Below are 25,812 nucleotides of genomic sequence, written 5' to 3' on the forward strand. Positions count from 1 at the left end.
AACTCAAAATACACAGGTTTTCATTCTTTTGCCAATGAAATTGCCTTCAAATTAAACGCTATTTTATAGATATATTCAGTACATGAAGCAGCATTTTCTGTCTATAGTTTATCTGTGGGTTATAACAAAATGTCCTCTAACTGGAGCCCCTCGGTGAATCTGGCCATTCCAACACGTTTTTTTATTTTAGCATGATAAAACAATTCAAGAGCATTTCGGGTTTTGAAAACACTCTAGAAAGCTCATGTTCTTGGTTAATTGTACCCATTATTTGTCTCATAACTATGGGTTTAAACAAAGCATCGTTAGCTTGACATTTTGATAGGCTACAAAACTTCTATGCTACAAATCAGCTTACATTTGATAAATATTTGGCTTAACGTTTTTCAAAATCCTAAACTTAATTTCTAGTCCCAGAAAACACAAAACTAAGGACGAATTACCATCAAACATTATTTAAAATACAATGGTTTGTGATCTCAGTGTATGAGATTGTATCTCAACGGATGTTTCTCATGAATTACCACAAACCGTCTACCCACTATCAAAAGACCACCTTCACCTAAATTCAATGGTTTCATATTCTTATAAAAAATAAGAGCATGCTTTTTTCCTGTATAAACTTTAAGCCAGACAGCTGTTTATCACAAATTATGTTTATGACAGCTTTTCATGTTATAAATCACTTATGCTACTTTCTAAACCACAAACAATTCAAATGTTATGAGAGCATAAATGATGTACCTTTATGTGATGTAACTGATTCATTGTGTGTGCTATTGTGACAAGACACCTTTCAGACAAGACTCACAAAGGAAAGACATTTACAATACTTGCTCTTACATGTCAGTTTTCCATTTAGTTTGAGCAGCTCTAAAAGTAACATGTTACATACTCGGACAATAACTTGAAATGATCTCTTGCTGGCAGAATCTCTGTTATGTCTCATCCGAAAATAACATACTAAATACATTTGATGTAAGCTGTACGCCAAACCAAAACAAGGTGTTATAGGTTTTTATTTTTATTTCCATGAAGTTGACATAAAAAATATGCTTTCACACTTATAACCGTTTCAGATGTTACAAATGTTTATATATACTCTGTAATTGTGAAAGGTAATACCACATGTAGTGTTCTGCTTTTCAACATTTTCGTTTACCTTTTAGTTTGACACTGAACATAAAAATATGGACGCAATCACATCATCGTGCTCATGGTTCGATTTTACTCGTATCTGATGAAACACTTTATAATTTGTTCCACTCTAGAAATGTTCATTACTCAACCAATTGTAAAGGTATTGAATTACTTAAATTTTCCGATGACAATTAAGATCAAAGTTACACTAAAGGGATAATAAAGGGAGAGTTCACCCAAAAAAAAAAGAAAATAGTGTCATCATTTACTCACCCGAGTTGTTTCAAATCTGTTTAATTTCTTTGTTCTGATGAACACAGAGAAAGATATTTGGAAGAATGCTTGTAACTAACATATTGACTACCAAAGTAGAAAAATGTTATGATATATATAATACAATGGTAGTCAAACGTGACCCACAACTGTTTGATTTCCTTCATTCTTTAAAATATCTTCTTTTGTGATTTCTTTGACCTTTTCCTATGGTAGTCAATGGTGGCCAAGAACTGTTTGGTTACAAGTGTTCCTCCAAAACATTTTTGCGTTAAGCAGAACCAAGAAATTCATACAGATTTTGGAACAACTTGAGGGCGTGTAAATTAGGACAGAATTTTCATTTGTGGGTGAAACTTTTAAATCTCCAACACGAAAACCAAAATCCAGGCGATGTCCCGGGTCAGAAAAACATCTTCGACCGAGATGACGGTCAAAATCAGTCTCAGACGGTCAAAGCTGACCACAACAGTTCTTCAGCTGGCAGCTTTAGCGTCGGGACAGTGTCATAAAGTTTGCCAGAGAAGAACTGCTGTGGGTCAGCCAATATCCACTTAAAGCCACACATCATCTGCATTCACTCCCCACCTGAAGAGAAAAACAATAGAATTGCATGCATGGTACGTTCCAATAATACAACCGCTTAACAACTAAACTGACAGAAGTTGTTTTTCATCCCATTCCTACTGCAACTAGAGGAAAGTATGAGCCATTTGTAAGGTTTGGTATATTGCTATTACAAATGTTTAGCACATAAACAACCGCTTGATCATAAACGTACATAAATGGTCACACTGAATTGAGTGTGACAATTTGCGTCAATCGTGGACTCGTGTTTCGTGCATGGGGCTCAATCAGAATGCCTGTCATTCCTCAGATTCCTAAAAAGTCATGCAGATATAAGCAACTCACTGTAGCTTTAAACAACTTTATCCTGAAGTTTCCTAATGGGAAAGTGAAAACCCCAAGGTTTTAAAGTGTTCAGCAGCAAAACCAGTTCCACCCCTCTTAAATCAACATAATACATTTTTATCCTCAAGAAAAGAATTCATTACACATTGCAGGGCGCTCCAGTTACAACCGTATTGGGTCTATAGGAATAAATCATTTGTGCTGAATCATGCTAAGTTTATGACAGGCCGCTCAGACCTCGTGCCATGCCTCCCTCCCCATTCTGCGTTTGGCAATCATCTACCATTCTTTCTCAGTACTCTGCGTCCCTCATTCATTCCACCCTCCCCCATCCGGTAAGCCGGCGCAGACACGCACACATGAATCAGCAGGCATGGGAGGAGGCCGGAGAACAAGGTAAGGCCTTGAGTGCATCGTGTCAAGAGCGGGATTTAGAAATAATGTCATCTGTGAATCGCCGAACAATCGAGAACCCGATAAACTGGTATATTATAGACTCGAATGTTCTGTTGCCACATGGGCACCTTAACAAATGAAGGCACGTAACTTCACAAACAGTTATGCATTGGATTCTTCAAATTCATGGTCACAAAATTCACACTGCGCTTATTTAATCAAATATAAAAATAAACTCACAAATTGGGTCAAAAACACCATCATTTGTTGTATGTACTCATCGTCATTACAAGTTACATCAAAATTATTGCATTTATTTTTATATTTATCCAAATTATTTTTCGAAACTAACACATGAATCGTCTAAAAGTAATTCTTAAAAAAAAAAGTGTAATTATAATGAATTATAAAAGATTGCTTTATCATGTAGTCGCACGGTCACAGAATCGAACCGAATTGTCCCGTTCGGGCCGTTCCCGTCCGTCACCAGTCGATCTATTGATCTAGTCTTGGTGTACGCAAGCTGCAGTGCGTGAATGAAAAAGCCAAACATAAGGTCAGCGCGCTATTGCTAATGGCTAACACACTAACCAACATTGTCAGCACTAAAGATGGTCTTATGGTACCAAGGCACGTTTGGTATCCAAAGCGTCCACAGTAGAAAAAACTATTAAATTGCTCGTCTCCTGCCAACACGATAACTAGTCATCCACTTCTTATATGAACTGACAAAGTGATGTCTATGAGCAAACAAGAACTGAATCAGTGTGCTGGTACGGAGGAGCAGGGTGGGAAGATGTCTCCATTGGTCTCTGACGTCTGAGGGGGGAAATAAAGCATTGCACAGCACTGTAAAGCCTGGGGCTGAATCAAACGTTGCCGAGTACAGACTTGTCGTATATTCTGTAGGGAGGGCAAAGGGTGAACATTTTTAATGTTGCACGACATCAATACAGAAATATACTGCGTATCTTCATCTATGATGGCTTCATGGTGTTTGAATTTGAAGTTCACACAGATATAATATAGCAAGTGTCTCATGTTCGCTAGCATCATGACTATTACTGAGGAAGTATGATGCACACATTCCCCACCATTTTAATCATCTCTAAAAAGAGATGCTGGGTAACTTTTTTTAGCAAGAATCTTCTTCCCACTTTGTATAAATACATGAGGCTGATGGTAACAATTGTTAAGTATTCAGATTAACATGCTCCCCTAATTTATCAATTGTATTGTTGGAATGTAGAAATAGGAAAAGGTATTTCTTGCCATCTATAGTGTTACTGTTTTTTTTCACGATATGCATGTAAAGAAAGGCATATTTAAGCCCACAGACCAATGATTTTTGTTGACATCTAATGCACTGCCTATAAATCCTATAGAAAGCATTTCATACCTGTATAATTAATATATAGTCTACATAGTGTTACAACTTTTTATTACCATTCCCAATTACAAGTTATTTATCTGCAACAATGAATATTTATATTTTAAGCTAGTTTCAAGGTTAGATGAATCATGCACACTTACTGTCGTTTAAAGGTTAGGGTGTTGACATTACAAAGTCATCTTTTGTCATTTATGTTTGCACGTCGATCCCTGATTCTGGAACATTTGATTGGCTCGTCCAATGGTCGGCGAACGGATTGTAACGTCACATGGCGATTAAATGCGACTGAGATTTCCTCACAAGGGCTGAATGAATTACATAAGGATGTTCTTACCCAACCAAAGCAGGAAACACAGTTTAGCAGACACGTTGGCATCTATGCCGCAATAAAATGGACTGACGTGATCCGTCTCAGATTTGCTGGACGTGTCGTTCCTTTTGGTTGCTTTAGACTTTTTTTGAAAAGTAAAAAGCAGACAAGCACTTTAAATCTAGAGATTGATCTCAACGTCTCGAGTAAAGGCTTTTATAGCCTGTAAGTTTGGCCGGTGTAATGGTATGAAACTTATGTAATGACCAACAACGGGTATCAAACACATTCGATAAAATGTCGTCATTAAAAATAACATGCATGTTTAATTTTAGCGAGAGTATAAAGTCTTCGTTTTCGTAAAGCTCGTGTTTTTTTCCGCCCCGCCTAAGTCATGCGCTGGCTTCGTGGAGAGTAGAGTAGGTGATCTGCCTCGCCTTTCCCTGGAGCTAATAAATATGTTTTAACGCAATACCGACGGAGTCAGGCTACCGATAAGACAAACGACGACACCAAAAAACGAAAAAGTTGATCAATAAAACGCTCACCCGACTGTTGAAGCGACTCCTTCTCACGTTTACCGGCGTCTGCGATCAGCTGGCAAAGGGAGTGACGCGATTTGTAACAGCTGGCCACTGGACCTGCGACGTCAACGGTTCGCTATGACGACTGTCTTCCGTAGGTTAAGAATGACTTCGAATGTGACCAATCGTAGAACAAGATTTACATGCAAGGGGGCGGGCCAATATCCCGACAGCCAATTAGAAGGTCTAGTGCGCAGGAACGATCCGCTGTCAGCCAATCATCTGTACGTGTGAAAGTTTTCCGAACACTGCTTAAAGTTCTTATTACGTTTCCAAATATGTTTGGTTGTATGCAAATGAAGTTCATAAAGGATCGGTGTGAAAATGAATACTTAAACAACCCCAAAATCTAATCGCACTCTTATCTGAAGTGAGTCTAACGATGACTATTGGATAAACGTCAGTTGGATTCCTTTTATTTAACACATATAAAAATGAATTATTTAAGGTTCGTTTCTTTAAATTCATTTCATCGCATCATTTTCTCTCGATTTTCTGCAACGTCACTGCACATATTTACAGGTTATAAAACGGTGATATACAGATGTTACCATGCAGTGTGCTTGTTACACAAAGCATCAAAATATTTGTTGTGAAAATGTCTTCGCGGCATGTGTTGAATTGTCAATAGAATTTCTGGCTGGCATTTCTCCTCATGGTTCACCTCTGTAACCTTTCTTACTGTTGCTAAGTTTGGCTGCTCGGCACCATGTTCTGCACTCTAACTGATGGCCTTGTTCTAAGTATAGGGTCAGTGTCTGAGCCAAAAGAAGATATCTGAGGTCGTATCACGTTAGGATAGAATCTGCACGAAAATGTTTATTACTAAATATATATTTCAGGCTTACAAGTTGTTATAGCCATATTGCTGCGACAATCTGACATTAAAGGTGCAGTTTGTAGCAAATTTGCAGTAAAATATCCCAAAACCACTAGTGTAGTGTTATTTATTTTGTTCAGCTGAGAACTTACAATATCTCAAATGTTTCCATCTACTTGTAAATCGTGAGAAAATCGCCATTCCAAACAGTTGCTGTGTCCCAATTCGGAGGCTTCATCCTTTGAAGGCTGCATTTTAAGACCGATTGCATCACAACAACAGCGCGACTGAAGGCTGGTAAGGCTTTCCTGCTTCAACTGCAGCCCCAAATTGCGACCTTATTTCCGTGTGCACAGTTTTGCTCCAACCCTAACAAACACACCTGATTCACCTAATCAACATCTTCAGGATTACTGGAAACTTCCAAGCAGGTGTGGTTAAGAGCTGGGGGAGCTAAACTGTGCAGAGCTGCGGCCCTCCAGGAAGTAAGTTTGACAGCCATGATGCATTATTGTGTTTAAATTTCTACGGTTGGTTAATTTAATATACTGTTGGGCTGTTTACATCTACATAAAGTGTCATATTCTCTAAAATAAAATATAATTTTCTGGCTCTGTAGCCAGTTTAAAAAAGGTCAGAAATGTCTCTGCTGTGTCCTGCTGCTGTCACCACGCAGAATGAGCAGAAGGTGACACAATTAGGAAATCGTCTGTGAGGCTAGGCCGTCTCATTTCAATTAGATTTTTGGACTTTTGAGGCTGCGTGCTTAGAAGTACAAGTCCTCGTTTTTAACTCCACGACCTTAGAAGGTTGCAGCCCCCGAATTGGGACACAGCTAGTGACACAAGGGTGGGCAATCGCCTTTCGATGGCGTCATTTCCACGTTCCCCTTTGTTACCGCCTTTACTGCTGTAGAAACCGCATGACAACAGTGTTGGGGACAAATGCAGAAGTAGTGTAGTGTCTAGAAAGCCACTTACTTGTTTCGAGCAGTCACTTAATATGGACCACAATTATTTGCAACAATTATAAACCTCATGTGCTAACATTATTTCTCGTTCCAGTCTAATTGATGGCCATCTGCGGTGGAGTTGAAGCCAACAGATCCCATCATCCCACGCTCCTTCACAGCGTGATCAAGCTAAAGCATTGTCATTGTTGTTGTTGTTGTTTTGATCGTTTGATCGATTTTTACATGTTGCACCTTTAAGTAACAATTACTTTTGTATTAATATTTCATTAATATTAATATTTTAGTTTATATTAATTATAATAAAATAAAATACCGGAAGTTAAGTTAAGGCGACATGTTTATGTTGATTGCAAATTAAACCGTCCGTACATAGCTTGGGTATGGACATGTCATCACTTTACCACGTGAACACCATGTGACCATGCCAGGACCTGGGGCATGTTCTAGCTCAAACCGGTGCATAACGTTTTGCTACGGTTTCGGGTTGAATGACACGTTTCCTGGAACCGGTGTGCAACAGGGTTTGAGATACATTTTTTCTTGTTTGGTGGGTGTGTCAAGAATGTCAGCCCAATCAGCAACAACATGTTTATAACCCATGCGGTATTAAAGAGACAGCTCGCAGAATGGGTCAAAGTAAAGTCATTTACTTTGTATACTATGCCTAGTTGTCTTCATGTCTTCACTTTACCACGTGATCACGCCGGAGTGTGCCCTCCTGAGTGGCAAAATGACTGTTTACAATATCAGGAAACGCAATTCCGTGCAACATTTCAGTGTCCAGGAACACCCGATTCATATGTAAGTTGTAGAGAAGTCGTAAGGATCGCCTTCGAGTCCAGCTGCTTGTAATATCAGAAAATAATTTTGATTTAGTCCCGGTTTCTTTGTTCCGCCTAATCTCCTCAGGCAATTTGCTGGGTGTTTTGCCACACAGGAGGCGTGTGAAAGTGACATCGATGAATACCCTCTATAGTACGTTTATGTGTTGGAATAGTAGGTACTTTTGAGTACATGGCCAAAGAGATTGCACAAACTAACAGGATGCGGAAGTGGCCGTTGTTGCCTTGACAACATTGTGGCCAATAACTGTCACACACATCAAATTACAGCTCATTAATGTATTTAATTATTCATTCATTTCGTATGTAATGTTAACTATATACTTACATTTGTTAATTTAGTGACACATCAGTTATATTAATTATTAATGCAATGGCCTCACTAAACTCCGCCTACTCGCGGTGAGTTGTGGGTAATATCAGCCGTTGTGTGCGTCTACTTCGAATTTCTACCGGAAGTAGTAGATCCTCCGGGAGTTTTTGGAATACTATTTTAAACATACAATAGTTTGGGACAAAAGGACGGAGAGTGTGCGGATTTGAACACAGCGGCTCGTGTCACAGAGAAAGATAGGAAGTAAAAATCTGGGAGGAGTTTGGAGTTTCCATGGAGACGCGTCATCACGCTCTAACAAGCAATGAAAGACCTTTCAGTCTGATTGAACGCTGTGAGTTTACCCACTACGTAAAGAGAGAGTACTTCTAGATTCGTTTCCTGTCTAAACATTATAATACCGAACTTTTTGTTATTTAATGAAAGGAGAACAACAGCAATTGTCTTCGCTAAGTAAACAGATGCGGATGTAAGTTAGGTAAACAGCGTTTTGTGTAGATTATTTTGTGCAAACAACCGATGTGTGGTTTGAATGCGCTCGTGTGTAATGTAAATGTAATGCCTGTGTATTTAAGTTAGTCTACAGCAGCACGTGGAGCGCGTCAGACAGGAATAAACACTTATATGGCCACGTTTAGAGACCGACGATTTAAAGGCTCTTCTCAAACCACAAACATGGAAGATATTTCAGCTAAAAGGGGTTTTCATGTGCCACCTTTGACTGGTGCCATAGTGAAAGAGAGCAAAAAGAAGAGGAAAGACTCAAGTAAAGAGAAAAAGAAATCGAGTGGAGTCGAGCATTCAGGTGAATTGGTTCATGTGCATTAACAGTCAACAGATTTTTTTAACATTGCTGCCTTTGATGATTAAAAAATAAGACATGAAATGCTGAAATGAATCAAAATGTATGCATAAAGGAATTAAACTGCACATATATTTAAGAGCATGCTATGAACAGAAGTTTTTTAATCCAATTTTTATTTGATGTTGTTTCAAGAATGTTTAGGGATTTTACTGAAGAAGGCAAATACATGTATTTAAAACAATACTTTTAATTACTGAAACACAAATCATTGCAATAGGCAATTGAACTTTTGCTAATTGAAGTTCACTTTCAATAGAAAGTTTTAGTCAGTGGTTTGTCTACATTGTAATTTTACATTTTTTTGGAGCTGACATAGGCCTATTTCACATGTAAACAGTTTTTACTTAGCACCTGCTGACAAATATTTTTCAAAACAGATTTTTGAAACAATGTGTCATTTCGATATATAATACTTTCAATAGTTTCTTTGTGCTTTGAGATTGAACCCATCTACCTATCTGAAACTCTAGAGAAACTTCAGACGGAACAGTGGACCTATGGAGAGATGAGTGATGCTCAAAGCAAAGGTCACACCAAAGCCAAAGAACGGAAGAGCTGCAAATCTAAAAATCCCAAAGTTTTATCAGAGGTCACCCTAGTTTTAACAGAGGAGGACAAATCAGACCTGACCTATCAGGAACAGGATAGTTTGAGGTGGGAAGGTGTTCTCGAGGATCCTGTTGCAGAGGCCCAACGGCTGGAGATGTATAAAGCCAACCGCCGTAAGCGATATTCAGCATCAAAACAGGCTTTTCTACAAAAAAATCAGACTGGTTTATGTATGGGCTCAAATTCCTCAAAACGAATCACCTCAAATAAGCCAGGAGGAAGCTTGGAGGGTTTTGTCACATTCCAAACCTAATGTAAAGAGTGATTACACATCAAACATGATATTAATAACTTCACAGAGGTTATATAATAATAAAGCCAGATGCTGGTCATGTCTTGAACTTTTCAAAATCAATTCTCTTTGTCTAATTTGAATTGATTATAGATTTCACGCAGGACTACTGTTTGTTTTAGAAGGTATTTCAATTTAATAGATATGTTGTTCATTGTCATTGTTGTTATTAATATCAAGAACTATCCAGACTATTTAAACATACACAAGGCTACAGATGTTTGTGAGAAAGACACCCGAATAATATGAGCAAGCAAGTTACATTTACTTAACCTTCCAGTGCAGATGATACACATGTTGAGCAATTTATAATAATCCCATGACTATATAAACACAACTCTTGTGTACATGTAAACAGTTCAGGCCTGTGCTGTATATAAAAAAGTGATGAATTAAATGTAAGCACATAAGAGTTCAATGGTTTCATCCTGTTTTAACTTCCTGTATTTTATGTGTGAGTAAACTGGAGTTCATCTATTAGCATTTTGCATGACATTAAATCTGCATAACAACATTCTTTCTGACAAGCAAAAACAAACATCAGACTCATCACATTAAATGTGATATTGTGCATTAGTCCATATCCTTCTTTAATGTTTTTCTTTCAAAATGTCAAATATTCCGTATATAAGACCCCTCCTGACCAGGGCCAGTTGCATAAACATAGCCGCTAAATTATGACCGCGTTTTAACAGCTTTTCACACTGACTAGCAAATCCATTTTACTTTTCTGATTTCAATTAAACCAATCTACCTTTTTATGTAACTGACTTAAACAAGTTATGACCAGTCTTGAAGAAAAAAATAGAAGACTACCATGTAAAACTAAGCAGTTTATGCAACCGGCACCAATGGTCATTTTAACATTTTGTGGATTACTGTTCATTTGATTACTGTATATTTGACAAAATACTAAAATATTATAATAAATAATACAGGCAGTCCACTACATTATTTTTAAGTGAATGGCTGTAGAAGATGTCAAGCTGAAGATACTTTATTATATAAACTTAATACAGAATTCCCACTGCTTTTGAAATCAAAGTATTTCCTTGACCTGTTGTGTTTAGATTGCCCTCATAAAGAACTAGTTTCAGCAATTGCAATATCTTGTACACAATGAAAATGTATATGAATTTTGCATGACATCTAATGTTTTCCATATCTTTGGCATAGAATGCGTAGAATGAATTGTGCTTCTTTTAGGTTCAAACTCTGTTTCGTGGCCCACATTTCACCTCCCAATTTGGACTGTCGTATATGACCCATATTTCTTGTACAAATTCTTGCTGATAAGTGCAGCAGAAGTGAGTTATGAGGATTCGGGATTGAAAACTGTGTTGCGGCAAAAAAAACGAGAACAAGAGATGAAACAGGAGACAAATTCAGCGTTTCTTTTGTAATATGGCCTTTTGTGACATTGTCCCACTCTATTATATAGGCTCACTTTTGTGACCCCCGTCACATTCAGCACCCATTGCTCAGTGTTCATCTAATCCTTCTAAGCGCTTTGATTTAATGTATGGTCAGTGATTGTCTGGTTTTACACAAATGCTCCGTTTCACAACTTCATGAACAACAACCCCACCTACAAATATCAAGCATACAGAGAGATGTACTGAATAATTTATTAAAGGGACAGTTCACCCAAAAATAAAAATTCTGTCCTCATTTATTCAGTCTTAAAGTCATAGAAACTCGAACAGGTTTGACATGCGTAAATGATCAAATAACTTTTTTGAGGGTGAACTATCCCTTAAAGGAGTAGTTCACTTCAAAATTTGCCCCTATTGACTTTCCATAGTAATTTTTATTCCTACTATGGAAAGTCAGGGGGGACACATTTTTGAAGTGAACTGCTCCTTTAACTAGGTAATAGCTCATTTTTAAACATCGTGTGAATATAAACTTGATACTTGTTACCAAAAACCTCATCTTTTAAATGCTTATTCCTTATAAGTGTGTGTGTAAAGTTCATATTCATTTGGTGCTCATGTAATAGGGTTTACACAAGAACTACAGTCATAGAAGAATACGATAAACTTTCTGCTCCTTCTTCCCCTTCTTCAGTTGTATGAGAGTTGCAGTCTGTTCTCTGAATATAAATATATGAATATAAAAATGGCAAACTCTGTGACTTCTGTGCACAAAGCTTTTGATGATACATACAGTACTGTGACACACCGATGTATCAATGGTTTAAAAACACACATTTGAGTATTTGAGTCTTTTGTGTAAAAGCACAATTGGATGGGATGGTCTATGGACAGAATAGAGTTCACACTGTTGTCACAGAGGCTGGAGCTTCAACCAACTAAGGTCATCTGACCTAGAAAAGAAAAAAATCTCAATTGTTCGGTACAACATACTACACTATTGCTATATTGCTATGTAAACATATGTTTGTATATGACCTTTCATTTCGATTTGTTTAAGAATTGAATTCATATTTAACATGGCGCCTCATACAAAATTGACATCCATAGCGTGGGCACAAAACCACAGAGACATTTTTCCAAATATCTATCTTGTCATATACAGGTTTTGAACGAGGTAGAATGAAAAATAACAGAGTCGTCTTTTGGTTCACTCACATTGCCTCAGCTTTTGTAATCACTCGTCCCTCGGCCAACCTCTCCGCCACCACTGAGACAGCAGGTTCAACATTCAATCCTGCTGCAGCCACGACTTCATCATGCCTGATGTTAACAGTTCATCATCAATATGTCATTCATCAAGTCAGACAATGGAAAGTTTTACACATAAGAGCTTCTCACTTGAGGTAAAATGCCAAAAACTTCATGTTCTCAAATTGGCCTTTCAGCACCATCTCAGTGTATCCCTCTCCATAACCTGCACATAAACAGCGTGTATACATCTGCAGTCAACATGTACACATATAAATACAGACTTTATACAATCTTGTGAAACTGTGAGAGCGCACCAGCGTATCGAATAGTCCTCCCCAGCAGGACGGTCCAATAGAATGGCACAGTGTGTAGCTCCACCTCCCTGTGCAACATGTTGAAGGCTGCGTTCCTTCCTAATAAAGCGAATATTATATTTTACTAGTACCTGCCAAGTTATACAACATTTAATCTTTCTTTAAAATAATTTTACATTTAGAGTGAGGAATCGTAGTCCATTTTACGTCCCCTACTTGGAAATATGTTAGTCGCAAAGAAAACTTGTGTATTATGTCTACAACAAAAGTCTCGAGTACCATGTGCCTGTGCTATCTGCCAATGGCCAATGGTCACCCTCTGTCCTTCAGCCATTTTGAGAGGAAATGAGGTCAGATCTCCTGCACAGTAGACGTCTTTTATATTGGTCCTCATGTACTGTAAGACAGGTGCCTGATTCAGGAGTTTTGAAGACTAAATCGAGTATTTTCGAGAGGGAAGTCATCAGATCTTACCTTATCCACAATGACATAGTTCTTGGAGTCCATGTTTATGGGACTCCCTTTTAGAAACCCCGAATTGGGATTTACACCTTGAATAAAGATAAATGGGGAGATGAGAACACAAGAAAACCTATATTTGAAGGAAAAGGTGAAATGTATTGGACATGGTTTGAAAGCGTTAGACTTAAAACGGGATTGTTTACCCAAAACTGAAACCTTTCATCATACTGTCTACACATCCACATGTCATTTAAAACCTGTATGACTTTCTTTCCTTTGCGGAAAACAAAAGAAGATGTTTTGAAGAACGTTGGAAACCAAAGGACATTGACCCCCATTGACTTCCATTGTATGGACACAACAACTGAGACATTTCTCAAAATATTTTCTTTTGTGTTCCACAGGACAAAAATTCATTTACAGGTTTTGAAAAACATTTAATGTGAAAAAATTATGACAGAAAGTGTATTTTAAATGCATATTTTTTACCAGCTCTACATACCAATTCCAACTATCAACACATCAGCTTCAATAATGATGCCACTCTTCAGTTTCACACCCTTAACCTGTAAAAAATGTGGAGTTCTACTAATTATCTGAATGAATTAAAATCACCATTTTGGTTCATTTGAAATTCAATTCAAGTCAGTTATTTAACTTCGAAATAAAATGCAGCATTGCTTAGGAAAAATAACTCCACACCCTCCTGTCCTCGCCTTGAACCTCCACAATGGCGTCATTCATGTGGAACACCACCCCTCTCTCCGCCAGCATCTCAAGCAAACCAGAAAAATGATTGTGTTTATATAACAAAGTAGATATAGATGGTGGTCTTTTGTATTTATGTTGCCCTCATCCTTTAATATTTACCATCATGGTGACTTTTCCTATCTCCGGGCCCAGGGTCTTCTGATAGGGCAGCTCACTGCTTGCAATGATCGTGATACTACTGGCCATATCTATCACGTAAGAAGCCACTTCCATGCCTTCAAATGTCACACACAATGGATTGGAAGTATGAATGAATGAATATTTGAAGACGGAGGATAAAATGAGGCATAATGTGAAATAAGAATGGGTGTATGAAAGTACCAATGAAGGAAGTGCCCACGATGACCGTCCTGGAGCCCATACAGGCATAGTGGATGCGTCTGGCATCATCTGGTGTCTCCAACATCAGCACATTCCCCTGGTCTGCACCAGGGCAGTCTAAGCATTTCGCTCTGAAGATGAAAAATAAAGATGTCTGTAAGGCATGATTAAAAGTAAATAAACTATTATTTGTTTTTATAATTATGTATTTCAACAAATACTTTAAAGTATTCTATAAAATGATTAAATAACATAACATAATTTTACAGAGGTTTACGGTTTCATAGTACAATTTTACAGATTTTTTTACAGATTTTTAAAAATGTTAAAAAAAAATACAGAAAAGATTGCAAATATACAAGAAAACATGAAAAAACAATAATCATTAATATATCATTTTACGGTATATTTCTGGCACCCCAGCTGCCAAAAAGTTTCCCTTTTTTACAGATTACCAAAGACTGCCTTAAAATAACACATTATCATCCAACAATATTAAATGAATAACATATCACTATTAAAAATATGTTAATAAGGAATATATTAATTATATATCATTACATGCTTACCTGCAACCTGTGGCAATAAGGATTTGGTCATAGCTTTGGATTAAGCCGTCATCAAATGTCACTGTTTTCTTGTTTGTGTCTATTGACAAAGCCTAAAGAGAAAGGGTAACACATGCTTCGAATATGACTCAGGTGATATGAAAGATAATATAACATAAGATTCAGTTCTTACCTCTTTTCTCAGCCAGACCTCAATATCATACTCATGAAAAAACTCCATTCTTCTCATTAAGAGACTGTCGCTCTCAGCATTCATCACCTACATCAGGATTAAATTCAATTTTGAATGTCTGTGTGGGTGTAAAACCAGTGCTGGTACTATGTCTTACTCTATTCTTGTATGCTGAACACAAATCTTTAGTCTCACCTTGCTAAGTCTGGTTTTGTCATATGGAAGGAGGTCATCTCGAGACACCATAATAATTCGGCCCCTGTAGTTTTCTTGCCGAAGCGTCTCAGCACAGCTCAAAGAAGCTGCCCCTGCGCTCAACAAAACAGCATCCACAAACTTTAACACTTTCTACTATAGATGCACAGGGCTGGGGAGTAACCAAATACATGTAACTTAGTTGTGTATTAAAAATTCTGATTTTGAGTAACTGTATTTCAATACAGTTACTTTTTAAGTAGTGGTAATCAAATTACAGTTACATCCAAAAAGTATTTTAGATTACCAAAGGGATTACCTGGAATTTCAATGGCATTTATTTCATTTAAACTTTATATTAACTAAAACTGCAAATAATGTAAAATTATTAACATATCCATGAATCTTTAATGTCTGTGATTACCTGAATGATCAACTACTGTTTTCATGTTTTGCGAGTCCCTTGTTTAAGTAATTTGTTTAGGTAATTGCGACTTTTTATCTCAGAGTTCTTTTATCTCACAGTTCTGACTTTTTCTCACAGTTGCGAGTTTATAACTCAGAATTGCGAGCTTGAGAGAAAAAATGTGAATTGTTATAAAGTCAGAATTGCAAGAAATAAACTTACTATACAAATGTCAGAATTGTGAGATCTCGCAATTGTGACTTTTTCATGCAATTCTGATTTCATAACTTGCAACTGCAGGTTTAAAAGTGTATAAAGATTTTTTATTTTTTATTTTGTTCATTAAGCATGTATAACCCCATGTTTCCCAGCAAACAAAATAATCCCTCCAATTCAAAAATATTTACACAGCCCAGCTCTTAATGCATTGTGTTGCCTTTTTGAGCATCAACATTTTCCATTTCTTTTGATTGTGTGCTTTTTTGCTTTAAGGGATAAAAAACTAATGTGTTTAAAATGCAGTGAAAAACCAAGTCCTGTTTGGTGATCCCTTTGTGTTACGTACCTTATCAGTATTCCAAAGTATTCTAAAGTATTTCGATAAAAGTACAGAACTTGTGTTTTATAACTAAATAAGTTACACATTACTTTTTAAAGCATGCATTTTGTTATCTGCAGTGAAATACATTTTAAAAGCAACCTTCCCAGCCCTGGAGATGCACTGATATAAATTTCTCCACCAAAACTGCTGATTTTTCAGAGTGATATCTGCTGATGCCGATACTGATTCTGAAGATTAAATGAATATTTCTTCACTTTCTGAATGTTGTATAATGAGCATTTCTTATTGAACATCAAACCGGTGATGTTTCTTAACATTTTCTATACAGAGCACAAATTCATAGCATTTTCCGGTCCTCTTTTATATCGGCCCTGATCATAAGCTGTTTTAACCGATTTTTGGCCGATATATCGGTACATCTCTGGTTTATGCATATAAGAAGCCAAAATAAAGGGAATGTAAACCACAAAGCTACAGTATATAACAAATTTGGACCAAAGGTTCTCTCTCACCTCCTCCTAACAGCAACACGGTGTGAAACACCTCTTGATCTCTTGCTTGCATCCACTTTAATCTCTTAGGTTGACCCTGAATCTGACATATATAAACAGTACACCACCCTTCAAAAGTTTATTTGTATTAATTCATATTTTTTTCATCGAAACTATTATTATGTTGTAACTAACTAAAGCATCCAAATGATTACCTTTTTCTTAACAGACACATAGACCTTGCTGTTTTCAACTTTAACCTGTCAAGAAAGAGTCAGATAAAGTATGTTAACTTGTGTAGAAATATCAACTATTTAACTATCAAATATTTGTGGTTTTGTGTGTGTGTGTGTGTGTGTGTGTGTGCGTGCGTGAATTCAGGGCAAAGTGCCTTGTGGCAGGGCAAACAGTCAATTCCGGGATATTCCTCCAGATCTCCAGTCTTCACATTGAAGCAGGAACCATGCCATGGACAGCGAACCCTGTGACCTGACAGGACACCTGAAGAAGAATCACATGTTTCCACTGTAATGTTTCAAACCACAAGATCTTTCATGTTATGTATCTTTAAAGCCGACGTAACACACAGGGTTTCTTTCAATCTCATATTAATCTTAAGAACCTATAGAGTAGTATTGCATACTTTGTATCTTCGAAGAGTATTTAGTTTGATCATATTTATAAAAGATAGAATCAGCTTTACGATTGTTTCCGAAAACATACGCCGCGTGCGGGGGGGAGGGGTAGGCTGAACCAAAACACGTGCGCACCCATTGTCAACAAAACACAGACATCAGTTTCACTCATCGCACTCGGTTCATGTCCGGCATCTTTTAGCGCTGTGACAGCTCCAAATATCAGTTTTAAACTATCTCCAAATCCAGAGTTATAGCCACATTTTATATAACGTTCATCACTCAAATGCAGTGAACAAACAAACACCTTAACTTCGCGTACGTATGCTCTCTCTCACTCCTGCACACAAGTGAAAGTGGCGTCTGCGCATGCTCCTTCTGCTGCTCTCCTGTGGCCGTGCCGAGTAATTTTCCGGGAAAATTGTCCAATAAGGGAATAAGAAAAGTTTTATATGTTCGAAAAGAACTTTCCTAAACCTGTACGATCGCTGGGGGAGTGTATCGAGCACAGAATTACTACGTAATACACCAAACTCGTTTTTTGACAAGTTGATGTTAAGAATGAGACAGCACGTTTAACAATGTAAAGAAGTCAAAATGCATGACACCTCATTTAATGTAAATTAATGTGATTTGTAGTGATTTTTATGTATCCTGTTTTATATATATAGTATACAATTTATTATTTGGGCACTTCATGATATAATTATGAGATTAACTCATTGTTGTCAATTCATCACGTGTTACCTTTGCTCAGTGGAGCACCATAGTGTGTGCACTGGTTGCTGATGGCACTGTAAACCCCATCACAGCGTACCAGCAAAACGTTGTGGCGACCAACCTCCACCTCCATCATTCTAGATCAGAAAATTAGACTTTGTTCGTCAGCAACTTTATTCATTTAAAAAATGCCTTATATATATTTTTAGAGGTCTGAGACAAAGGAGTAACTTACTCTCCATCTTTGAGGTGTGACTCCGTACATACTACATCTGTCACCTCCTCCTCTTCCTCTATATCAGCCTTTAAATCTGTGACAATAAAAGCCAACATTCATGAAATATGCATATTAAAAATCAACAGCATCCATACAATTATGCCTTGTTTACCGATTTTATGGAGAAAAGAATATTGACAAAATGTCTTAAAAGTCAACAAAATCATTCATTTGATGATGTCAGATCTAGTGGTTCATGTCAGTAATGATCAGATAAGGATTTTCAAAACTCATTTTATTGAGATTGCACTTACAAAAAGCAATTTCTAGCCAATTTAATATTTAATAGCAGAGCAAACACAATTCACTGACCTTTGCATGACTTTATTATTATTTCTTAATTTAATATTTTCCATGACACTGGGAAATGTCATCTAGTTTAGGCCTATAAACCCCATTTTTAGAAACCTAAAGCCTTGTATGTTTTGCTGTACATGTGGCTTCTGTTAGCAAATCTCATATCTAGTTAACAGTAAGTAAAAAATTACGCATTTACAAATATGCAAAAGTCTATATTAACACAGGATGGCAGTGTGCAATGCTGCAGCAACCTGCTATAGCGACGCAAATTGCGCGTGACCAATTGGTTGACAATTGCATCATTACAAAAATAGACGTTCCTCAATAAGTCACGTGTCAGAACGACTTTAAATCGATACACATTTTTACGAAAGAGTTGGAAAACAGATCAATACTTTTAAAAGCCTTTTAACACCAAAAATGTGCTTACCCGCTTCCTTCTGAGACATCACAAATTGATCCGCAAGAGAGTTAATTTCCTGAGGAATCTTTTAAAAACTCTGAAACAAAATTCTTTTCAAGGGACTGCTGTCATAAGAGTAAACTCTGGGACGGTGCTCATGAAGGAAAAGGGTTCCGTAAAGTCCATCACTTCAGAGATTTATAGTAGACATCTTATTGTCAGGATGCTCATGAAGTTGATTACTCATTTAGTGAAAAAGAAAACGGTGTATCCAACAGCTGTTAACAAGTGGGGCTGGATAACTTGCGATGATGGCTTTCAGTTGTAGGAGAGCCATATCATTTGTTGTGGCATGACAACAGAAGAGAGAACGGCTGAGCAAGCAACACACGACAATGAATTGACGTGCTCTCTCTCTCTCTCTCTCTCTCTCTCAGTGAACCACAAACAGCCAAGTTCAAATGCTCTTCTCAGGATATAATTGACTACAATAACCCTTCAAAGTTTAGATTTACTACGAACAACTAAAGACTATGTATTATGTGCTAAACTATAATACTATTTATTGTACTAAACCAAGTCAGGAATTCTTTGTCATTTTCACAGAGTGCAACTTATAGCAGTAGGCTTAATATAGAGAAGCACAACATTAACATATACAGTGGCATCTTTAAACTGTATTGTACTGTATTGTACTTTTGTCATATTGCCATTTCAAAAAATAAATGTGCTGCAAAAGGTTATTCACAGAAATGCCATAGAAGTATATTTTTCGGGTCCCCAAAAATCTTGTTTTATTAATTATTTAACAGTCAATTATCAAACTAAAACAAATTGTGAATAATTTATATTATAATGTGGCGAATCACTGATTTTTGAAGTTCTCTTTTTGAAGGTATAATGTCAATTCAAAGTGAAAAGATATTTTCCCTGCAAATGTCTACCTTAAGATAAATCCATAATGTATACTCATAAGTCATATGTCAATATTTGGTGGTTTGAAATTTGAATATCCATGTGATGAATATCCCTGAGATATCACATCCATATCAGATTGTCATACCTAATGGTCCATATTTCTCATAAATGGGCACATGAAAAAAATAAAATATAATAACTCTTTTGTGGTCTTTGAAAAGTCATACCTGGGTACTATTGCTTCTGATTTGTACATATTAAATAACAGAAATCCTACAACGTATGTTGTGCATCCTTTTTGTCTCCTCCATGACACATCTCTTTTAAAATAGAAAACTTGCGCTTAGACTGATATTTTTCTGACGTCTCGATTCTATCATCAGGGGTTTAGTAAAATATAAACAGATGGTTCAATAAATTACTAAATACATTTTATATTTTATATAAAATGTATTTATATTACGTTTTGTACTTAACTTGGTAATCTGTACGATTAAACTGAAAATTCTGTATACTTATAGCAATTACTGAAATATCAACTGATCTGGTACTAAGTCTTAAGTTTTGATCTTTAAAATCTTTAGTCTATTTCTGAGAAATAGAAAGCACTTTTGTAATAGTTAGTGCAATTAAATAAAATGAAATGTGAAATAATTTGGCACTTTGACTTTTTAGCAAAATGTTAAAACTTATATGTTTATTTTTCGCAAGACATCATTGGTCACCGTTGGGAAGAAAAGTCCTTTTGACTTTCTTTCATTAAAACACCAAACCTTGCCACAAATGGTTCTGACGAGGGAGCAGAAACCATTGACATGGACAGAGTACTGAGAAAAAGAATGGTGAAGGAAGAAAAAACAACCGACAGAAAATGTCAAAGACCTGAATATAACATGCTGACTCTTAAAAGAAACAATTGACAAACTATTACCTAAATAGGAAAATATGCCAAAACAACTGCAGAGTCCAAAGAAGTATCCAAATGTCATGACTTGATTGATCAGTACCAAGGGAAGTTGTTGTAACATTGGACATCAGCCAGTGTTTACTGCATTAAAGAATAAAGGCATTCTGCCAGGACATTAAGAGACTGAGACAACAGGATGAAGTGAAACATGTCTATGTGCTCAGAAGCATAAAAAGTTGCACCGTATGTATATTCATCTCATGAAGCTTGCTTTATGTAATTTATTTTTTAAATATGATGGGAACATATATAATAAAGAAATAAGTTTGTCATAGTCATGCATTCAATTACAAAAATGACGATTCATATGTTTAAGATGTTAAAGACACTTTCGAGAACTTATGTCCCTGCAGTAGTATAAAAATGTGGAAGATGCATAAAAAGTGTGTCATGCATTGGTTCTCAATGGGGCCAGAACTTTAGGGCACGTCAGTCACCACCACTGACTAAAAAATATCTAGCTGCTGTTAAAATTGTTAATCAGTTATAAACTGAATCAAAAAGAAGTTACTCCACTTCTTCCCCTATGGGACATAAGGCTTCAATGAGCTCTCTCCATCGCGGTCCTTGGTAGCATGTAGTGCTTCTCCCCACGATAGGTTAATCTTTTGAAGCTCCTGTACCACAGTTCTACGCCAGGTGTTGTTGGGTCTCTCAAGTTTTCTCAAGTCAGGTGGTGTCCATCTTAAGGCAACTCTTGGGTTTTCAATTGCATATTGGAGTGATTTGTTGAAAGGAGAGCAAGATCGTCTGCAAAGTCTATAAACTGAATAAAAATGTAGTTGCACAAAACATAGTAATTTTGCAAAAAAAAAAAAACATACTTTTAGGGACATGCTAATAAATTTTGTTATTTAATGCCCTCTTTACATAAGCCCTGTCTGGTTCTTCAGTACATTGCTAAATGATTTATCATTCTTGCCATTTTCTATTCAAGAATGTAAATACTTGTGTGAGATAGATCTACTGTCAATTTATTTATTTGTATTTCTTTATTTAATTATTCTATATGTGTTTCATTCATATATTTTGTCTATGAAGGGCACAACAAACAAAAAAGTCTTTAAAAATATTAAATGATTTCTGTCTTTCATAATGTCATTCTTCTATATTGTGTATGTTGTTTTTCATTAATGATGTTGTTCTGTATGTGGTCTTAATAAAAGTAAAATAAAATACTGTGTCCCTATCAACAATCTTACATTTTTGTAAACAAAATATTATAAATATAAAACTACACTTAACAAAGTCTCCCATGCTTAAAAATGGCCAATATAAATCCATCTTCTAAAGGCAGTTAGTTAGCAGTTTCATGTACAGACGCAGGTTCACACTGAGAACACTAACATCTGCATTCGTGTTTTTGTAAATAACATAAACAAGGATTGATCACGTACACCATCAACAAAGAAGTCAGCAGAGCTGTCTAATATTAAGCTAGTTTAGACTTAAGATGATTTGGTTGGTGGGCTACAACAACACTGACTACCACAAGAGAGCAGTGTGTCGCTATCCAGGGTGCTGAAAGCAAAACGACTGAATGTGAAATCAGAAAGTACGGAAAATCTAATACAGTTTCTTTGCGAGGTTATGTGCGTCACACAATAGGCGTAGTCCCCTCGATCCAAATACAACTATCCAGATCTGATTTTGTACCAGTTTTTAGATGACCTTGAGCACATCAAGCCGGATCTAAAAACAGATTAAAACATAAGGACTAGAGTCACTTGAGTCCACTTCATTGGTTAAATGAATGAGATTTTGGACGACATGGCAGATGATTAACCCTTTCCTGTCCCTGACGCACTAGTTTAGATGCTTCACATCGCAGTCCTGCATCGCTCATCTGTTCAGTCAAATCGTAAGTAGTAGACTGTGCGTTATGAGGCATGTTGTGACATGGGCATGTTGTGTGTCATATTACCGTTATTGACCTTGAAAACCAGTGCCCGGTAAAATCTTAAAACAGTGCAGTGATTTCAAGACGAACGAAAAGGAATGACGGAGGTGTTAAAGTAAAAGTCTTTGCAAATAACGTTGCCAACAGACGTTAAACAACGTACAAAGTAACCTTTAAAATATGACGTTTTTCTAGTAAGTTTCTGTTGTTATTGGGTCAATGTGCCTCGTGTATTAAGTTGATGGTCGTTTGTTGATACACTCCAAAGATAGATGAAGGTTGAATTCGGGTGGGTGTCAGTGTGCTAAATGAGTTTAAATGGTATAGTCATACTTATAGTTGACATTGTCGTGAGGTTTTTGTGGGGAAAAAACGCAATTTCAATAATTTAGTCGCGTTAAAGACGATAGATTGCGATGTTTACAGACGGCAGTACGCAGTTCCTGGGTCAGAATGTCCCGGCTGTATCAATGACATAATGCTCACTTTTTCAGCTTTTGATAATGAAGTTGAAACGAAGGAGTCAAATAATGACGAAAACCTTCCGTTTTAAGATCCAGACTGTTTTGTGGCGGTTTTAAAATAGATTTTATATAATTATTTCTTTGCAGATATACATTTTATATATGTTTAACAAACAGTGGCTGCAAAAAGTAGTTGGTAACACTCAAGTGTATGAAGATCATTTCTTTATATAGCAAAGTGAAATCATATTTCAGGAAAGACAGAACAAGCACACTTTCACAAAATTTAGTTTGATGGGCTAGGCTTCTGTTGAAAATAAGGACAAGGTTGATCTTTCTTTGTTTTCTTATTTAATGCAATTGAATTCTTACATTTTAGGTTTTTCCTCTTAATTTCAGATTCAATTAATTTAGGATTGATGTCCAAAAATTTTCTTGAAACAGGTGCTGTAAACCTCAACCCTCTTGAAGCTTTCCATGGATAGATCTACACTTGCCCAACAGGTGGAGAGCGTTGAGCGCAATACAGAAATCTTGCAGCAGGAACATCGGATCCTCCTGAATGGCCTTCGCCTGGAGATACGAAATCTGAAGAAACGTTGCAATGGTCTTTCACTTCTTTCATATTACAAGAGTCATGTTAAAGGTCCGGTGTATCATTTTGGAAGATCTATTGACACAAATGCAAAATAATATACATAACTATGTCTTCAGAAGTGTAGAAAGACCTTACTTCATGAAGTTGTTTTTATTACCTTAGAATGAGCTATAAGTATCGACACACACCGCGGGTCCCCTTATTTGAAATGTGGTTTCTATTGTAGCCATAAATGGACAAACTGTTCTACAAAGCGCATTTTGTAAATACGTAATCACCTTCGGCAAAGAAGCCATATCAGTCCTGTGTCAGTCTCTGTAGTGCCTCACCACTAGATGCTGCTAAATTTTATATACTGGACCTTTAATGAAAAGCAAATTATTTTCTATGTTTGGTTTCCTGAGAGCTTTCCTGTAGCACAGTGGTAAGAGCATTGCGTTAACGACGCAAGGTTGAGGGTTCGATCCCAGGGGATGGCAAATACCTATGTAAAATGTATAGGATAAAGCAATGTAAGTAATGTAATCCTTTGTAATGTAATCTAATGCTAACTGTCACTTCTATGCAGACCTCAGTTGTGATCTAAGTCAAAGACCACCAGTAAGAAGCAGAGAAGGTTAGTTTTTTCACTCCCCCATATACTGGATGACAAAACACACACACACACCTACTCACTCACTTTAATTACAGATGTTGAAATAGAGGAAGCGTTGCTCCAGGCACGATTATTGGAGACAGAGCAACATCTGGCCGAGCAGGAGACATCACTGGTGGAGCTGCGGGCAAAGCTGCGTAGAAAGGGGGCGGCAGCGAGCGCGCTGCAGGTTCGTCTCAGAGATGAAGAGCGACGATTTCTCGAGGAGCTAAAACGGCGCAGTCATAAGATTACGGCTCTGAGTCGTGACCTCCGGAAGCAGACAGACGTTGCCGCACAACTCTCCTTCCAGCTGCATTCTGCACACTTTCGTCTCTATCACCAGGCAGAAGATGATGAGGAAGAAGAAGAAGAGGAAGAAGGAGGAACCATGCAGGTACAAGTGCACTAGAAGAGGGTCTTCTCATACACTTTTCTTATATCAAACCTTTCTGTTACCTATTTGCAGGAATCAGATTGGACCTCAACCTCTCCGTGTGGATCTCCAGTAACAGCGGAAAGCACCCATCAAAGCCGCGCTTCAGGAAGGATGCGGAGGTCAGAGAGAGTGAGAGAATGTGTGCCCCGTGAAAGGGTGCTTGGGCCAGAGGACCCTCGCCCTATGCCTGACCCCGCCCTCTTCCTTTATCCTTTCAGACATAGCTTCCTCCCCTTGCACAGGTCACTCGGAGGACACTGGAGGGAAAGTGGCCTTTCGGAGACTCGAATAAGTCGATTCAAGGACCGACCAATGAGGAAGGATATTGGACCCGAGACTACAGAATTATAGAGTAACGAGATAGATTTTGGACATTTTAGTGCATATATGCGGGTTTCATGAGTCAATTCTGAAATCTCGTTAGAAGCTTTGTGACAATATTACATAGATCGCTCGTCCTGAAATATAAACAAATCAATATGCTTATTGTCTTATTTTGCAAATGCTGACACTTTCTAAATTGTTAAAGCGACTTTAAAGAAAAGGCGTGAAACTTGAAAAGTTCTGGTGTACCTTTTCAAACTGCTGCGTTGTTAAATGCAGAACCATTCAAACATCATAGGGTTGTGTTTTTGTTCTCTCTGTCTCTATTTTAAGAAAAGAAACATGTACTTAGAATATTGTATTTAGCAGAGGCATATGAAATATTACTCTCATTAAATACATTTTCCTCGTATTATTTTGTGAAGTGTTTTGTTCTCGTTTTCTCTTATATTTTTGCATTCTATAGAAGGTTCTAATATTTCTTGTTGTGAAAGTTTTAATTATATTACTAACATTTTCTTAAAATGCATTACAAGATTATATCACAAATTATTTTTTATTAAATTCATATTAGTTACTGATATTGATGTGTAACCA

At 37.0% G+C, this 25,812-nt stretch overlaps 3 protein-coding genes across 12 annotated transcripts; 2 read left to right on the plus strand and 1 right to left on the minus strand.

Moving 5' to 3' along the window:
• Positions 1 to 7,852: 7,852 nt before the first annotated feature.
• Positions 7,853 to 10,413, plus strand: liat1 (ligand of ATE1). 5 transcript variants are annotated; one of them, XM_056731521.1, is made up of 4 exons: positions 7,853 to 8,311; positions 8,404 to 8,455; positions 8,553 to 8,782; positions 9,313 to 10,413. In XM_056731521.1, the coding sequence occupies exons 3-4, from the start codon at positions 8,602 to 8,604 to the stop codon at positions 9,702 to 9,704; spliced, it is 573 nt and encodes a 190-aa protein (XP_056587499.1). In that variant the 5' UTR covers positions 7,853 to 8,311; positions 8,404 to 8,455; positions 8,553 to 8,601; the 3' UTR covers positions 9,705 to 10,413. The 5 variants fall into 5 exon arrangements, with proteins under 5 accessions (XP_056587499.1, XP_056587496.1, XP_056587498.1 ...); XM_056731518.1 differs by having other exon boundaries at positions 7,853 to 8,455; XM_056731520.1 differs by having other exon boundaries at positions 7,853 to 8,446.
• A 1,619-nt stretch (positions 10,414 to 12,032) lies between these two features.
• aifm5 (apoptosis inducing factor mitochondria associated 5) lies at positions 12,033 to 19,017 on the minus strand. Its single transcript, XM_056731746.1, has 19 exons — positions 18,999 to 19,017; positions 18,227 to 18,302; positions 18,019 to 18,128; positions 17,028 to 17,137; positions 16,852 to 16,896; positions 16,658 to 16,739; positions 15,178 to 15,290; positions 14,983 to 15,069; positions 14,811 to 14,902; positions 14,242 to 14,372; positions 14,020 to 14,135; positions 13,852 to 13,923; positions 13,652 to 13,715; positions 13,162 to 13,238; positions 12,967 to 13,084; positions 12,688 to 12,786; positions 12,521 to 12,596; positions 12,338 to 12,442; positions 12,033 to 12,072 (listed from the first exon to the last, which is right to left on the minus strand). Exons 1-19 carry the CDS (start codon positions 19,015 to 19,017, stop codon positions 12,033 to 12,035), a joined length of 1,632 nt encoding a protein of 543 aa, XP_056587724.1.
• A 3,441-nt stretch (positions 19,018 to 22,458) lies between these two features.
• On the plus strand, positions 22,459 to 25,575 carry ccdc92bb (coiled-coil domain containing 92Bb). Of its 6 annotated transcripts, none has more exons than XM_056731542.1 (6): positions 22,459 to 22,717; positions 23,620 to 23,866; positions 24,387 to 24,434; positions 24,509 to 24,855; positions 24,922 to 25,010; positions 25,110 to 25,575. In XM_056731542.1, exons 2-6 carry the CDS (start codon positions 23,698 to 23,700, stop codon positions 25,240 to 25,242), a joined length of 786 nt encoding a protein of 261 aa, XP_056587520.1. In that variant the 5' UTR covers positions 22,459 to 22,717; positions 23,620 to 23,697; the 3' UTR covers positions 25,243 to 25,575. The 6 variants fall into 6 exon arrangements, with proteins under 6 accessions (XP_056587520.1, XP_056587521.1, XP_056587516.1 ...); XM_056731543.1 differs by having other exon boundaries at positions 24,509 to 24,849; XM_056731538.1 differs by having other exon boundaries at positions 24,922 to 25,575.
• The last annotated feature ends 237 nt before the right edge of the window (positions 25,576 to 25,812 follow it).

Source organism: Triplophysa dalaica, chromosome 19 (assembly GCF_015846415.1).
Source record: "Triplophysa dalaica isolate WHDGS20190420 chromosome 19, ASM1584641v1, whole genome shotgun sequence".
Classification (NCBI taxonomy): domain Eukaryota; kingdom Metazoa; phylum Chordata; class Actinopteri; order Cypriniformes; family Nemacheilidae; genus Triplophysa; species Triplophysa dalaica.